Here is a 14,878-nt window from a genome sequence, read left to right as displayed (position 1 = left end):
CGTAGGGTCACGCCTGGGCGCTCAAAGTGCGCTGCCCCCGCATCGACCGCGGGCAGCAGGGAGCGAGCAGGCACCAGCGGCGCCCGGGATACCCGGTACGGGTTGCCCCCATCGAGCTCCCATTGGCCGCGGGGCGGGACGTGCCTCCGCTCCGGCTCTATATCAGGGCAATATTGCTCCGTCGGGGGTGGGTGGGGTGCTATCCGCGCAGGCATGGACCTGGGCTTTTTCCCCATCGTCCTTCCGCCCGGGCTGTGTCACGGGACCCCGCGGTCCCCCTACCCCCGGCAGGGGCTCGACGCCTTCCCGGCGCTGAGCACCCCGGCCAGCTCCGCGCATCCTCCGTCGGCTGCTTGCGTGGGGGCGGCGGGATGCGCGGCCGGCCCGTCTGCCGGCTGCCAGCAGTCCTGCGGGGCCGCCTGTCCGGGTGGGGATCCGCCGCGTCTCGCCGCGTCCCTCTGCCCCCGGAGCGGCCGCTCGACGTCGCCGGAGCCCGAGCGGCCACGCTCCTGCTGTCCGACCCCAGGGGCGGCACCGGCGGAGCCCCGCGCCTTCGAGTGGATGCGGATGAAGCGGAGCACGCCAGGCAGAAGTGAGTGGGGCGGCGGGGCGCGGGCGGGGGTCACTCTCATTCCAGCTCCCCCTGCCCAGACCCCCGCCCCGACCTTCCGTGCCCCCGCCGAAGCGCGCTGTTCCTCGATGTTTTTCGCCGTTGCAGGCGGCGCGGCGTCCCCCGCCTACTCCCTGCGCACCAACTTCACCACCAAGCAGCTCACAGAGCTGGAGAAGGAGTTTCACTTCAGCCGCTACCTGTCGCGGGCCCGCCGCCTCGAGGTGGCCCGCTCGCTGCGCCTCCGCGACGCCCAGGTGAAGGTGTGGTTCCAGAACCGCCGCATGAAGCAGAAGAAACGCGAGCGGGAGGCGCTGCCCGGTCACACCGCAGCGCCCCGGGCAGCCCCGGGCGGCACCGCCTGAGCCCGCCGCCACGGCGCTCCTCGGGGATGCTGCGGGCGGCTCCACTCTCTTCGTACCGCCGCTGCTCGACACCCGTTGTATTAATGAGGGTAATCGGGGAGAGCGGCCGCTCCAAAGTGCCGCTGTTCAACTTCGTCGTTTCGCGAGGGGATAGAAGAGCCAGAAGAGAGCCTCAAAAAGCCGAGGCCGAGCCGGAGCTGGGGGCGGGCAGGACCGCAGCCCCTGGACCGGGCTCCCCGGGGCCGTTCCCGGCTGGGGCCATAGCCCTGCCCCGCCGCCTCCCTGAGCCGCGCCCGGTGCCTCGGCCGGTCTGGGGAGCAGCGGTGGCCGGTCCCGCTGACTGCCGTCGGGGCGGGGGTGTAGGCAGAGGTCGTGCGGAGCAGGGGTGGAAACCCCAGCAAGGCAAAGTAGAACAGGACAATGCTCCCTCGCAAGAAAAGAAGGGATGTATACCGTTAGCAAGTGTAGCAGAAATCCCTTTTAAGAAAAGTACCCTCGTATACCTCCCCTTCCTGTGCAAAACTGCTATAAAGTCAAATTACTTGTACTCATCCCTCACTAGTTCCCATCACCTTTTGTGACGCAGATGATTTAGTCCAAAATCTGTGAAGGAAACCCTGAACAAATGGTCCATCAGGAGAAAGACGGCCCTGTGTGCCCCCTGCAGTTCCAGTGCCCGCTCTGCTGCTTCCCAGTGTGTGGGCAATGACAGCAAAGAGCCCCTCATGGCACTAGGGCTCTCCCAGGCCTTACTGTATGTAAGTTTTAATACAAGTACTATACTAAGCCTGTTCACAAATGCTACAAGCCATTAAAGCACATAAAGATACTTGGGTTTGACTGCAGACCTCTCTGTCAGTGAGACCACAATAGTTCCTGGGTCTCTCCCCCAGAGAACCAGTCCTAAAGTGGTGACAATCCCAGCTACTCCACCAAAGTACAACATTCACCAACTATCTTCACTTCTCCAGATCTCATCTTTGCCAGAGGTGAAATGTTATCAAAGTGGACACAGAAGCTGGATTCTGAGGCTTTTCCAGCATTTGGTGCTGACAGGGAAAGTATAAAGACGACGCAGATAGGGATGCTACCTGGATTTAAGGGACAAAAGGACTTGAGAGTTTGCTTTGGATTTCACTCAGGTGAAAGAAAAACATAGTACTGGGAGAGGGAACTCCAGGACCTGCAAGTGTAGATCCACACCTGGAAAACAGCCCCAGCTACCAGCAGCTGCTGGGATTCCTGTTCTGGTTACACACCAGATCCTGGGCAGAGGCTCACAGCCGTACTTGCACACAGACTTTTAGGTTTTGTGCACAGTGTTACAGCTCACTTCCAAAGAGCTGATGAACTTCACAGGTTAAAAAAACATTAGAAACTCCCAGGGCAGAGCTGCCCATATGAAATCCGTACCAAAGTACAAACCTCTAAAATAAAGGGTGGGCAGTTCCTTGTTAAAGCACAGACCCCAAACAAGCTTTTATTCAGCTCATCATCTATTAAAAAAATAGGAAACAGTATTTCTGCCAACTGTTTTTGAGAAGAAGAATTAAATTAGAATAAATTAATTAGAATAAAGCAAGAGATGGTAAAATGCCTGGAAATTATTTCTTTTTTCATGTAATTATTAAAAGCAACTCAATTACAAACCATTTCATTCAGTTCCTCTTCAGATACATTTTACACCAAATCCATTGTTAGTGGTTTAAAAAACACAACAAATATACACACAACAGGATCACCTCAAGCTTTCTAACAGCACCTGGTTCACACACAAACTTCAGACAACAGCTGTGTTTTCAGTTGCTTCCAAATGTGTCACACGTCCATGGGGCTGCTGCTTTGTCAGCCCGGTATTTTCTTAATGATTCTGACATTTGTGCTGGTCACTTCCAGCCTGAGGAATGTTTTCCACATTGGTGGCACGTTCCTGCACTCCCAAAACAGGCAGAAAGGCTCTCATTGGTTTCAGTGGTGCTGAATCAGGCCGTTAGACCACACAAAGACTTTCATAAAGAGTGTTTCCATGCCGTACATTTTCCCAACTAAATAAATACACATGCCAGACTCGTAGTTCTGCACAGTTCTGCATCAAAGTGGCACACAGCCTGAATATACGGAGATTTACTTGCAAATTAAGACAAAACCTTATAAGCATTTTATGGCTGTCTGAATCATTTTGCTGGTCTGAACACAACCATGTCCTGTTTTTAAAACCAGTACTTAGTATTAAGTGTAATTTCTGCTCACTAAACAGGGACAGCTTAACGGCACCTCTCTTCCTCACGACCAGTTTTTACTGTATAAGCTATTACTCCTTTGCACTGTTATGTCAGCAAGATACCCAGAGGAAAGAGGTAACGCGAGTCATGTGCCAGTTCCTGAATAATTAAATAAAAATGCCTGTGATATACATGGGTGCACACAGGAGACAAATAAACAATAGATAAGGTCTAAGATTCACTCATTTAATGTCCCAAGAGTTGCATCTCACACGTTCCATTTGATGCCTTACAGTTGGAAGTGGGATTTAGGTTCCGCAGATAGAAGTAAGAGCATGGCTGTAACTCTCACCAGAGGCAGAACAAAATATCCCAGACTTCCCTCAGTAAACACCTTCCACCATATAATATTTCCATGAGTTGTGGTATATTATTTCCTGGCCTTATTTTCCCCCCAACAACATTAAAAACAACAAAGAGATCGTTCTATTTCAGCCTAATATTAACTTTCGCCTACCGACCATTGCTCAATGAGCCACAGGCTACCAAGGGGATATGAACAATATATACATATATATATACACACACATATATATATATTTTAAACATGTTCCCATTTTGCTTGAAATGGAACAATTGATTTGGAAAGCTTCCAAGGAGAGAGGGGGAAAAAAAAGCTGTTAAATTACCACTCCTATATATGAACCTGTAGAGTGGATATCCTTTGGCTAGGTAAGTGATAACAGACTATCACACCTCTTTGAGAGCTGAACTCAGGCCAGGAGCCAGGCTCATTTTGGTATCTGGCTGCTGATGCAGAACTGAGTGAACAAGCGATCACGTGCAAACCTGGCATGGGGAGCACTTCGCCGAGGGTCAAACCCACCACTCTGGTTTATGGCATCAGCTGCACATACAAGTTTATTTTGAGCATCAAAGACACAACAGTAAGCCAGAAAATACAAACAGGCAGCCCACTCACCACAATTTAATCTCATTTTAAATGTGTGCCATTTCCTCCATTTATTGGTAAAACCTGGAACAATGGCTTACACATAAAACAGTGCAGATTATTAGCAGAGTAAACCGGGCTATTACTTTTAAGAAAAATATTTGGGGGCAAAATTGCAAAATGGAAAGGCTTCCTTGTAGGTCCAACCATTTGTCTCTAACAGCTCATAAATCATGCTTGTGATTTGTCCTGGACTGCTCCGTTGGCTTAAATTCCAGTGAGCCCTAAGAACAGTTGCAAATCCCTGATGGCCAGGGAGACAGAGGTGTGGAGAGAAACCTCTAGTAAGACATGATTGGTACCAGGTTAGCATTAAAAGGTGACTGAAGTTTATGGGAAACTCATTCTATTGGCAATATACATCCCCATATATGTATGTGACTAGCTCAAGCATTATTTCTTATTACTTTTCCTAATTTCACTGAGCTAGTGGAGCCTTCAGCCAGGAGAAGGAACCCCAATGAAAGAAAGAAGTGAACCAAGTCAGCAATCATTTTGTCCCCTAGGATAATAGTGCCTGTTAGTCAACACTCCCTACAAAGCGTCCCTGGAATAATTCTGGGCAATATATAGGAAAATACACTTGCCATACATGCTTTACTGTATTTTATTTTTATCCAGAAGTTGTTTGTTGTTCTTGAGCATCAGCCTAATGAACCAAATAACCCTCAGCTGGGCAACACTTAAGCCTTCCTTGGCTTACACTGGCACCTGGATAGAGTGATGAGAACTGAGGTACTGCCCTAAGAACAACTTGTTCCTCTGTGCTGAAAGAATCAGGCCATGGGCTCACAGAAAAGCTTTTCATCAACAATCTTTTTTCTTGTGTTTTTGTTTCCCTGGTGATTAACAGATTGAGAAACTGTAAGCAAATACATGAACAAATACAACTCATTGATCTATCAGTCTTCATACTACTGAGGAAACATGTCTTTTAACTACCCTTCCATAACGTTACAAATAATAAAACAAAAGAAATCTCACTTGAACCTGGAGACTGGGGCACTTCTAGTTGGGGTGATGTACCACGCCTTATGATAACATGAAGCAGGCCATATTCAGGCTATCTGGCCCCTGGTCTCACAAGGACATGCCCAGCAAATGAGAATATACCTGTCAGAGCACTCACATTCCTGCAGCTCTGTGAAGAGCAAAGCCCCTCAAGAATGGCTCGACTGACCTGCTCTTGCTGTGCACATTGGATCAGGGTAGCTGCTTCTGCTGAGGGGAAGGAGCCATCCATTCTGCCCCTGCAGCCTATGAAAGATAGCTGCATCCCAGTAATATGATTTTTGTGACATTAGTGTAGGAGCAGAGCCTGAGAGTTAAGGCTTCCCAGCCATTACTCTTCATCTTGACTGTTGCACAACACTAAATCTGCATTCCTAATGTCTCTTTTTATGTTCCTTTAACAAGTAAACTAGATTAAACACAATAAAGTTTAGAGTGGTACTTGAGAACAGATAAAAATCCCACTAAATTTCTTAATGGCTACTCAAGATCAGATTTCATCCAGTTACTGCTCAGATAGTGGACACTGCCTTTACTCCTGGCACTCACTAGTATCAGATCTATATGTTAAACATAGACATGCAAATAATGATTTAAAAAAACAACACATTTATGGACACATAAATTATACCATTTACATGGAGGCATTTGCTTTAACACCCCAGTGTATCAAATCCAAAGACAACTATCCAGCAGTGTTAATAGCCTGCCAATAAAGCCAATCTACCTCTTTAATAACTCACTTGACTGCACGTGTGTGAATGCACAATGGCAGTGGGTTATCACACCTATTTACTGATGCTGGAGAAACCAGACCCCAAAACACCATGTTCATAACATAGCAACATCCTATACTAAAACCAAGATTTTTTTAAAGTCTTATAACTTTAATCAGTATTGTGACTTTCACTTTAATGTAAGCTGGCAGCCAGTTAAAAAAAACCAGTACAGGACTGTTGAACACCCTCAAAGTCACGTCTCACTCAAGACATGGACCACCTGGTGCTTCTGGTTGCTTTTCAGAAATGGTATTAAGTAGATTGACTAATCTGATTTGAGAAGTCACAAGTATGAATTGTTATAACAAGAGCCACACGAGAAAAGAGCCATCACAACTCTGGGGATAATCACAAGCATGATAAAAATAAACGCATTGCATCCTGTCTGCATGTTGTCAGTGCTATCTACTTTGCTGTTGCGTCATCTGTGATCTCACCTACCCCGGAGTCATGCTTTCAAAGTATGGCTCTGCCCTTTTCCTTTGATGACTTCCTCCTAAATTTAAAGCCCATTGGATTTAATAAAGTAGCGATGGCATATCTGGATGTTGTCAGCAGCAGTCACATCCAGACTGGGACACCTGGATCTGTAGTCACCACCAGCCTGCAATTCATTTCCTAAAACCTATTGTACGGTAAGTGGATAAGAGAGAAGCATAAATGAACCCAGGGCTGACACTGCCTAGGTCAACAACTGCAATCCACAAACTCAGAGTGCCACCAAAATGTGCTCTGCTTTTTAAGACTGCACATCAGCTCTGCAAAGAGGAGGTCCCCCTTCATTTAACACATACAATCTTCCAGGGAGGAGGCACTGTGGTTGAGCCAGTGATTTCACTTCTGGAAGACTTGGGCTTCATTGCTTCTGAAGGCACATTTCTGCTTTAGAATGACTACGGGGATCTAGAACTGAATAAGCCAAACATGGTTATTAAAAAAAAACAACCAAAACTATCCAGTTCTAAAGACCTATTTGTTATTTAGTAAGATTTCACTGTGGGAAAGCCAGTGCTAGCACTTTTATTCTGCAGAAGTCTGAACAGAAACAAACTGAATACTGCCACCGTAATGATTCTAACCACCTTCTTATAGAAGCAATCATTAAAGCGTCCTGACCTTCCACCATGCATTGCTCTCAAGAAGCTCCACTTGAAGAGGAGCTTTAATGAAGAGGAGTCAGAAACAGCAGTGGAAGCTCAGGGCTGAGACAGCAACAGCCAACTCTGTCCATCTTGTTCACCCTGCCAAAGTAATAAAGGTACTGAAGAGCCATTCTTTCCCTTTCTGCATGACACCACAGTGATGCAAACTTTGCAGATGAGTTTCCTATGGGAAGAGCATTTAGTCAGCAGCATAACCAACATCCCATGCTGCACAGAGCTCACCACTAAGGAATTCTTACACTGTTTCTGGACTACACTCAGCTACGTTGAAAGCGCAGGCTGACTGACCGTATGACCCAGCAGCATAAGTCTCCTTCACTAGAGAAGAGATATATTGACAAACCAAGGTATTCATTTTACTAAATAAATTTTATTCTAAACAAGTGACTAAGACAACTTCAAATTATACTAACAGTATTAGCCTTGTAACTTTTGATAGCCTTTGGGGAATTAAGAGAAAATAATGGATTGGGAATGCTGCACATGGCTGTTAGCTGGGCTGGACTGCAGTTCAATTTGTCTCCACTCTTTGCATGTTAAATGGAAACTTAAACTGATTCATGCAGCTCAAAACTCTTCCGCATCAGTGTTCAAAAAACCTTCAAAGTCCATATTCTCTGTAAAATATTGTGAAATCATCACCACACCACGAACTGAGCACTATTTCCTCACACAGCGTGCACTCCTTATTTCTGGCTGCGTGGCCTCAAAAAAAAAGACCAAAGGAGACACCTGGTGCTTTTCTCACATCCTTCTACTACTGCCAGGGAAGGGATCAATCTGCTCTGCCACATGCCCTTACAAATCTCTGGAGATACCCAGCCCCACCAGCTCATACCTATTGCTAACAAGGCCATATGTTTTCAATGTAGATACATTCAAGTCAAGTCAGTCACCGTCATTTTTTTCCTTCACCGCAGTTACACCCTGGGGAGAAACTATGTCAAGTATGAACTTCTACAGCTGTAATGAAGATACAGAAAAGCTTTCCTTGTTCCTTTTATGGATCAAGACAGTGATTTTAAATGGCATAGATTCTACTTCTGAAGTTTCTGCTTCATCACATCCAGTGAATCAATTTTCAGCCTCCCTCAGAAATACACCAGGGCACTCCTGTACAGTCAGGCTACGTGTTTAAACTGGAAGTGCTGGAAACAATCATGAGAAAATCCTCTTATTTATGAAGCACATGGGGGAATGAATCACAAGAATAAAAACCTCACTTCCCCGTGAGCTTTTTTAGAAAAGGAGATTTCACATCTGGAGGCAAACAGGTTTATAGAAGATGACTCAGCTCTGTAGCTTTTCTCTGTAACAACAGAAAGGTCCATCCAAACAACAGATTGCTGCTCTAAGGACCAAGCATTTGGGCAGAGCCAGTCACAGCTCTTCTGCTGCAGTGAGATTCACGGTGCCTCCACAAGAGTAGCCATAAGCCCTACCCTGGTACAGCCGCTGGGGCACACACATGGGATTAGTGGCACTTCTGAGCTCACACCAGTGTGCTGGTCAGCACCAAGCTCTCAGCCAGGACAGCTCCTGCTTGCAGCTTGGTGCTATGCAGTGGGTCAGCCCTCAGGAATTCTGCAGCAAACTTCCTTCTCAGCCGTGAAAAACTTCTACTGGGCTCTTGTTTTGCAAGAGTCGTACATATTAGACTGATTTTGTGCGTTATTTTGGTCTTCTAAAAGTATTACAGAGGGTTTTGTTTTATCCCGGTGTGGAATAGCAGCACATTTTTAATCTAAAAAATCTTTTGGGACAAGGAAACCATTTCCTGCCCAGCTCTACAATTAATCACAGCACATCCCTTATAGTGCACTATGGATAAATAATTCATTACAGCTGCCTCTTCCCTCCATACAGGGTAGGCAGTTGTGATCGTTTCTACAGGAAGAAGAAAGTTAATTCTTTCTATGCTGGCCTCCAGAGAAGGATTCTGACCATCTTACAGGGAGCTCTGATGAATTAATAAACCCCCTCAGTATTTACCACACTTGTCCAGAAACTGAGCTCAGCCGCAGCTCCTTAATTTTACAGATACCATCTCCAGAGTTTGAGAAGACTTGCCTAACCTGTGCCTGCAGTCAAACTGTGAGCAATTATTCTGACTTTCATTAGCAAGATGATTCAGGATTTAGCAGCCGTGTGAGCTACACAAACATCGGGACGAACATTTAGAGCAATCACTAGTGCCGGTTGGAGCTGTGATTGCTGCTTTGACATTCCTGCAGTTTAGGCAACACAACCGTGATCCGTGCGTCAAATTAAACTAATAAACAACAACAAAAAAGTAAATGAATCAATATTTGTCTCTTCAATTAGGAATTCAGAAAAGATGGATAAGTACGGAATCAGTCTGTTACTACAGGTTGGACCCAACGGAGCCAAAAGGTCAGCACAGTAGGGAAGGTGGAAAAAGACAGTCATGGCCTTGAGAGAACACACAGGGAAACCAGGGGAAGTCCAGGGGAGGTTTGGATGTTTCAGAGCATGAGGAAAGTCTCCTCAGCAGCTGCCATGAATGACAGAAATGTGCAGGAGCCTGGGGGCTGATGATGCCTCCAGTAAGTAAAGAGTGAAGTAAGAATCTCTGCACACTGGCTTTGATGCTTGCTCAGTGCAGCTGTGAGGATGACAGACGTGCTAAAAGAGACTTAGCACCCCTGAATATCTGACCCTGCTGAATAAAAAGGAAAGGAGGTGAGAAAGCAAGACGAAAATGATTCACCAAATTGCTTTCATACTCAGTCTGAGATCCCCTCCTTGCTTTCAGAAACACTATTCTTGTACCTCTTAAAACTATGAAAACTTTTTATGCTCATGTGGGTTGTTGGAAACGCATCAGCATTTGTTGATTTATCAGTTAAGTACACAGTAACTTAACAAGTGCAAAGTGGTTGTGTTCAACTCTGACTACTGCATTTTCATAGAAGCACATTCATAGAAATTATGCCTTACACTGTTTACACAACTATTAGACCATTAGACCAAAACACACACCTGCCTGGCAATGAAAACACAGGAATACTCTCATCATCATGTACTTAATATTCATAGCACGTAATCTACTATAAAATACACCTGAACTTACACAGAAACACCTATACTACTGACCGAGTCCTAGCTGCTCCCACAAGGCACACATGTCAAGATCCCAAGGACACGCGCAAGAGTTGTGGAACGGGAAGTTAGACCTCAGCTTTGACTCTGGTCTCTCGCAGAGCAGTATCTCACTAAGCCCACTGGATTTGGTGGGACTGAAAATCTCATAACTTACCTGATACTTGGGAGATTTTGGCACCATTCCTCACATGGAAAAACAGTGTATTATGTGAAACAGCTGACAGGCAAACACTCGCATGACAAACATACTAAATACCCCGTGAGATCTATTTGATCACGTTAATCTGGATCCATCTGTTTCTGCTGCTCCGTGCGCTCTGCCAGGCTGCTTAGCACACAGATCACCTCTGGCACCAAGTCATGCTAGAAACACCCTCCTGCTGTTGCCTGGCACTCAGTGTATTGGCAGGGAAGGACACGCTCAAATCCTCCTTCATTGCAGAGATCCCCAGCAGCCGTAATAGCTTTTTAAAGACACTGACAGCAAGCATAATTCAGAGCAACCCCCAGGATGCCCTACGTTACACCACAGGGGCAACATGGCAGTGGGCCAGGCAAGGAGAAGGCATTGCTGTGCCAGTTGGTTTGCTTCCTGTAAACGAGAGGAATCGCTCGCTACCACTTGGCCTATTCTCAAGCACCAGCAATACCACACAAACAGCCTGATCAGAGATTCCACTCACCAGTGAAATTTCTGCACAGTTATCTTTCCAAAAGAACCATTCCTAATTGAATGCACAACTGTCAGCACTCCTCCTGTGATTTGGAAAGGCAGGAATTGTTAGAAACCTGCTCCATGGAAATGGAGAGCAGCAGTTTGGGCAGAGAAAGTGCTCTGAAATGCTCCATCAAGCATCCTGGGATGAAGAAAGGTCACGCTGTAATACAGAACAGCTTACACTACCACCTCAAGACTGCTATTGTATGCCAAACACCAACAAAATTCCTTCAGTGAAACTAGAGCCTAGATTGCCTCAGAGCCTTCAAAGCCTAGATTAGATTTAGCCTAAAATGTGTTCCATCAACTTGGGAACTGCACACGAAACACAGCAGAACTCAGGTCCAGAGAAACTGATATTCCTACCCTTAACAGGTGCTTGCTCAATCTTAAATCCTACCACACAGGTGACAGTAACACCTCACATGGCACACTAATGAGAGCAGCCATGTTAAAAACTAAGCAGCTTACTACAAAAAGCCAGAAGCCTTTTACTATCATCTCCAAATTCCTCATGCAACAATATCAGTAACAACTCCAAGCAATTCACAAGCGATTTCTACTGCAGCTGGTAGTATGTGCTACTCACTGTGACACTGTGCACTTTATTGAACAACAAAACGGAAGATAAAAGTGATACAAATTGAATGTGCATGTTACAAGTTATCCAGATAATTAGATTTTTATTTTATTTTTTTTTTTAGGGATGGATAAGTCCTTTCTCAAATTCTAATCAATTTAAAATTGAACATATACACATATACACATATATGACAGTTCCATTTCCCTGGTGGACAAATTAGCCACAGGGATTAAAGTCTCACCTGCTAAAGGCAGCCTACATGGAGAGGTGTATATAACCATATGAAGACTGTACTTTATCTCTGGGCATGCCTTCGTAAGGCAACACCCCCATTTATGGGTAGTGGTTCTGCTACATCTACTCATAACGCAATAATGTCAGAACACAATCAAAAGTACAGCAGTAACAGTGGAGTAGCACAAACCCAGGGTAAGGCAAATGAGAACGAGCCCAAACAGAGCAGCTGCAGATGCAAAAACAAAGGAAAAACAGTCTGCTTACCTTTGGAAGACTCATAGATACACGGGGACCTCCAACAAAATCCTGCTTGCTTCCAATGCTAATCCTTAACTGAGGTCTGGGATGGGGTAGACCCTGGCTGCACCCCTCTTGGTCACTCATGGGCATTGCATGCACCTGAGCTCCATTAGGTTGGCCTGCCTTCCCACCAGGTGCTCAATCACTAGTTCAAGCCATGATTTAGCATTTCTGCAGCAGTACTCCAGCTGTCATTCTGAAATACAAAGCTCTGCAGATTGTTCAATTCTGCCTTTTGGTTTCCCTTGAAATTCTAACTTGAAGTGTGTCCTTCTCTCAATACTGAAATCTGACATACTTCCACCTTGGGATCTGCTGTTCTGCCTTTGCAGTTTGTGAAAGGTGGGAAGCTTTCCGTGGTATGAAGCATTATAGAAGGAAGCACGTGAATTGCGTGGCCAGCTGAAGAAATGATCTGCACGATGGCTGTGAAGGAAGCCGGGCTCAGCAGGAGCAATTCCTGAACTCCAGTCCCAGAGCAGGGAGCCTGATCATCTTTGTCTTGCTGCATTTTGGAGACAGGAACATTTACAACAATCTACGTAGTGCATTCATAATGCAATGTTATGGAATTTTCCTGAACTTTAGATAGCCTTTATGTCACAGAATTAGGGCTAAGACATAAAAGCCAAGGTGTACACCTCAAAACACGAAGTTTGTATCATGGAATCTCAACTTGTGATGAAGGAAAAGCAGCTATACCCTTAACTGATTCCCTTTAGTTATCATCCGCAAGACACTTCAGGAAGCATTCACATGTTGAAAAGGAGATAGCTGGTATGATCCATAGGAAAAGCACCTGTAATTGTAGGAAATCATCTCCTGTCAAATTCAGTTAATTTAATGCCACCTTGCCTGCACATGCTGATCATTTCTCTAAAGGTCGATAAATGAATGATCCAGTTGGTACATATTCCACAGACACACAGCCATATCTAGTATCTTTGTTCTTGTTCTAATCTGCAGTTAGTTCAGGCAGTTAGAGGTTGAACATTTTTCTGCTTTCAGACTAAACCACGTTTAGGTGTTTCTGTTATCTTCAGAGAACTACTGGGATTAAGTCCTCATGTGTTGAAGCTTCATACAGTGTAAATGCCAGAGGAACTGAAAAGGGATTGAGTTGCCTTGACTTGACATAAAAGGTAAAAAAAAGGTAAAACAGGCTGAAATGACACCTTTCAGCTCCTCATCTATTACCTCTACATGTCATGTGGAACAAGCTAGATAAGCCAACTTTCCCTCAGTAGTAGAGACTACCCATGACTGGGGTTTTTGTTGGATCCAGAGGGCTTTTAAAAGTCCTTTTATGTTGCTCTACTGGTCCAGGGTACCCTTGCCTTGACTCCTCTCTATAGGACTGTAATCAAGGCTGCATACACATAATATATCACCAAGAAAAAGCTGCAAAACATCTGCAATTATCCTTCCACGTGCACTTATTTCATTTTTCTCCTTGAATGAAGCTGAAGTGTCTGCAGTATTTCAGATGTCAGCCATGTTTATATTGCTGAAGGATTTGGCATCTGTCATGAGTTAAATAACAAATGTCATCGCTCCCCGAGCAAAGGCTTTACTACTGTTTACTGGATAGAGATGTGGCTAAATCAGCCCAAGAATCCATCACAATACTCAGAATTATGATAAATATTCTCATCCATCATGATGTTGGCCAGTGTTTCCTGCTACCATTTGTCACATTGTAGTTTTGTTTTCACTTTTCTTTTGATTATATTTCCAGGCAAAGAAAGAGAATTATTACACCATGGCTAAACAAGCAGCTTTATCTCAGATAACATTTCAATTGGGTGCGAATTCAAAGGGACTTTTCCTCAATCTGGATTAACTAAGGAGATCAAGATGTAATTCCCCAAACAGTGGGTTGCTCACAATCCTGTCTTTCTATCCTCTACCTATTAAAAGCTTTAAGGAAAAGTTCTGCAGATTTGGTGTATATGGAGCCCAGAGAAGTTGCTTTTGTTGGTAGTAGTAATTGTCATGGAAAGCTTATACACAAAGATGTCCTTTGTGTTACGTAGCTCTTCTATGAAGTCTGGAGTCCTGTGTGGCTGACCCAGGGCTGCAGACAGGCCGCAGCCTGTGCAGCAGCTCTCACAGGAGATGGGGGATAGTCACTTGCAGTGTGGAACTAAGGAGCAGTAAGCAGAACAGGATCCTAATGGCCGGAATTAAAGCTGTTTGGCTTCACAGCGCACTTACACATTTGGCAATGTCCGCATTTGCATTTAACTCTAACGCTGCACGTACAGCTTTGCAGCGCATCGTTTCCAGACGAATCTCTCCCTCACATCGCGCACTACGCGCTCCACACAGCAGGTCCCCGCGCTGGAGCTGCACTGTATGCTCAGCCTGCATTTCTCTATGGGTACATTTACCGAGGATTTGAACCCTCTTGGAGGCAACTCCTCCTCTCCGCTCCTCTCCTCACACCGCCGGGCCGCAAACCCCGCCCTCAAGAGTAACGGCCGTTGGAGGCGGTGCCGTGCATGGCGGCGGGGCGTACCCGGATGCGCGGCCGTGCGTTGCGGCCCCAGTTCCTGGCTGTGCCCTCGTCCCGGCGGGGCTCGCCCTGCGCAGCATGTCGCTGGTGGCGGAGGCCTTCATGAACCAACTGGCCGGTGAGGGGCGGGCGGGCGAACGGGCGGCCGGTGGGGCGGGCGTCGGGCCGGGGTGGCCGCTGGCGATCGTGTGCACTGCGGGCCCAGTGCCCTTGTGGCGGCCGGAGCCTGCGTGA

At 46.0% G+C, this 14,878-nt stretch overlaps 2 protein-coding genes across 2 annotated transcripts in view; both read left to right on the top strand.

Annotated features, from left to right (window-relative positions):
* The first annotated feature begins 202 nt into the window (after positions 1 to 202).
* HOXD1 (homeobox D1) lies at positions 203 to 2,655 on the top strand. Its single transcript, XM_032445884.1, has one exon. It carries the CDS (start codon positions 214 to 216, stop codon positions 973 to 975), a length of 762 nt encoding a protein of 253 aa, XP_032301775.1. The 5' UTR covers positions 203 to 213; the 3' UTR covers positions 976 to 2,655.
* An 11,890-nt stretch (positions 2,656 to 14,545) lies between these two features.
* Positions 14,546 to 14,878, top strand: part of MTX2 (metaxin 2) — a 30,223-nt gene continuing 29,890 nt past the window's right edge. Inside the window, exon 1 of the mRNA XM_015868438.2 lies at positions 14,546 to 14,762. Within this exon, the coding sequence (XP_015723924.1) occupies positions 14,723 to 14,762 (40 nt within the window). The 5' untranslated portion in view covers positions 14,546 to 14,722. The remainder of the gene's footprint in view (positions 14,763 to 14,878) is intronic.

Source organism: Coturnix japonica, chromosome 7, assembly GCF_001577835.2.
Source record: "Coturnix japonica isolate 7356 chromosome 7, Coturnix japonica 2.1, whole genome shotgun sequence".
Lineage (NCBI taxonomy): Eukaryota > Metazoa > Chordata > Aves > Galliformes > Phasianidae > Coturnix > Coturnix japonica.
The sequence above is the reverse complement of the archived record's forward strand: the minus strand, read 5'-3'. Positions and strand labels throughout refer to the sequence as shown.

What these genes read in the sequence shown, in the direction of transcription:
- HOXD1 (XM_032445884.1), top strand. Translation starts at nt 214, where the DNA reads ATGGACCTGGGCTTTTTCCCCATCGTCCTTCCGCCCGGGCTGTGTCAC.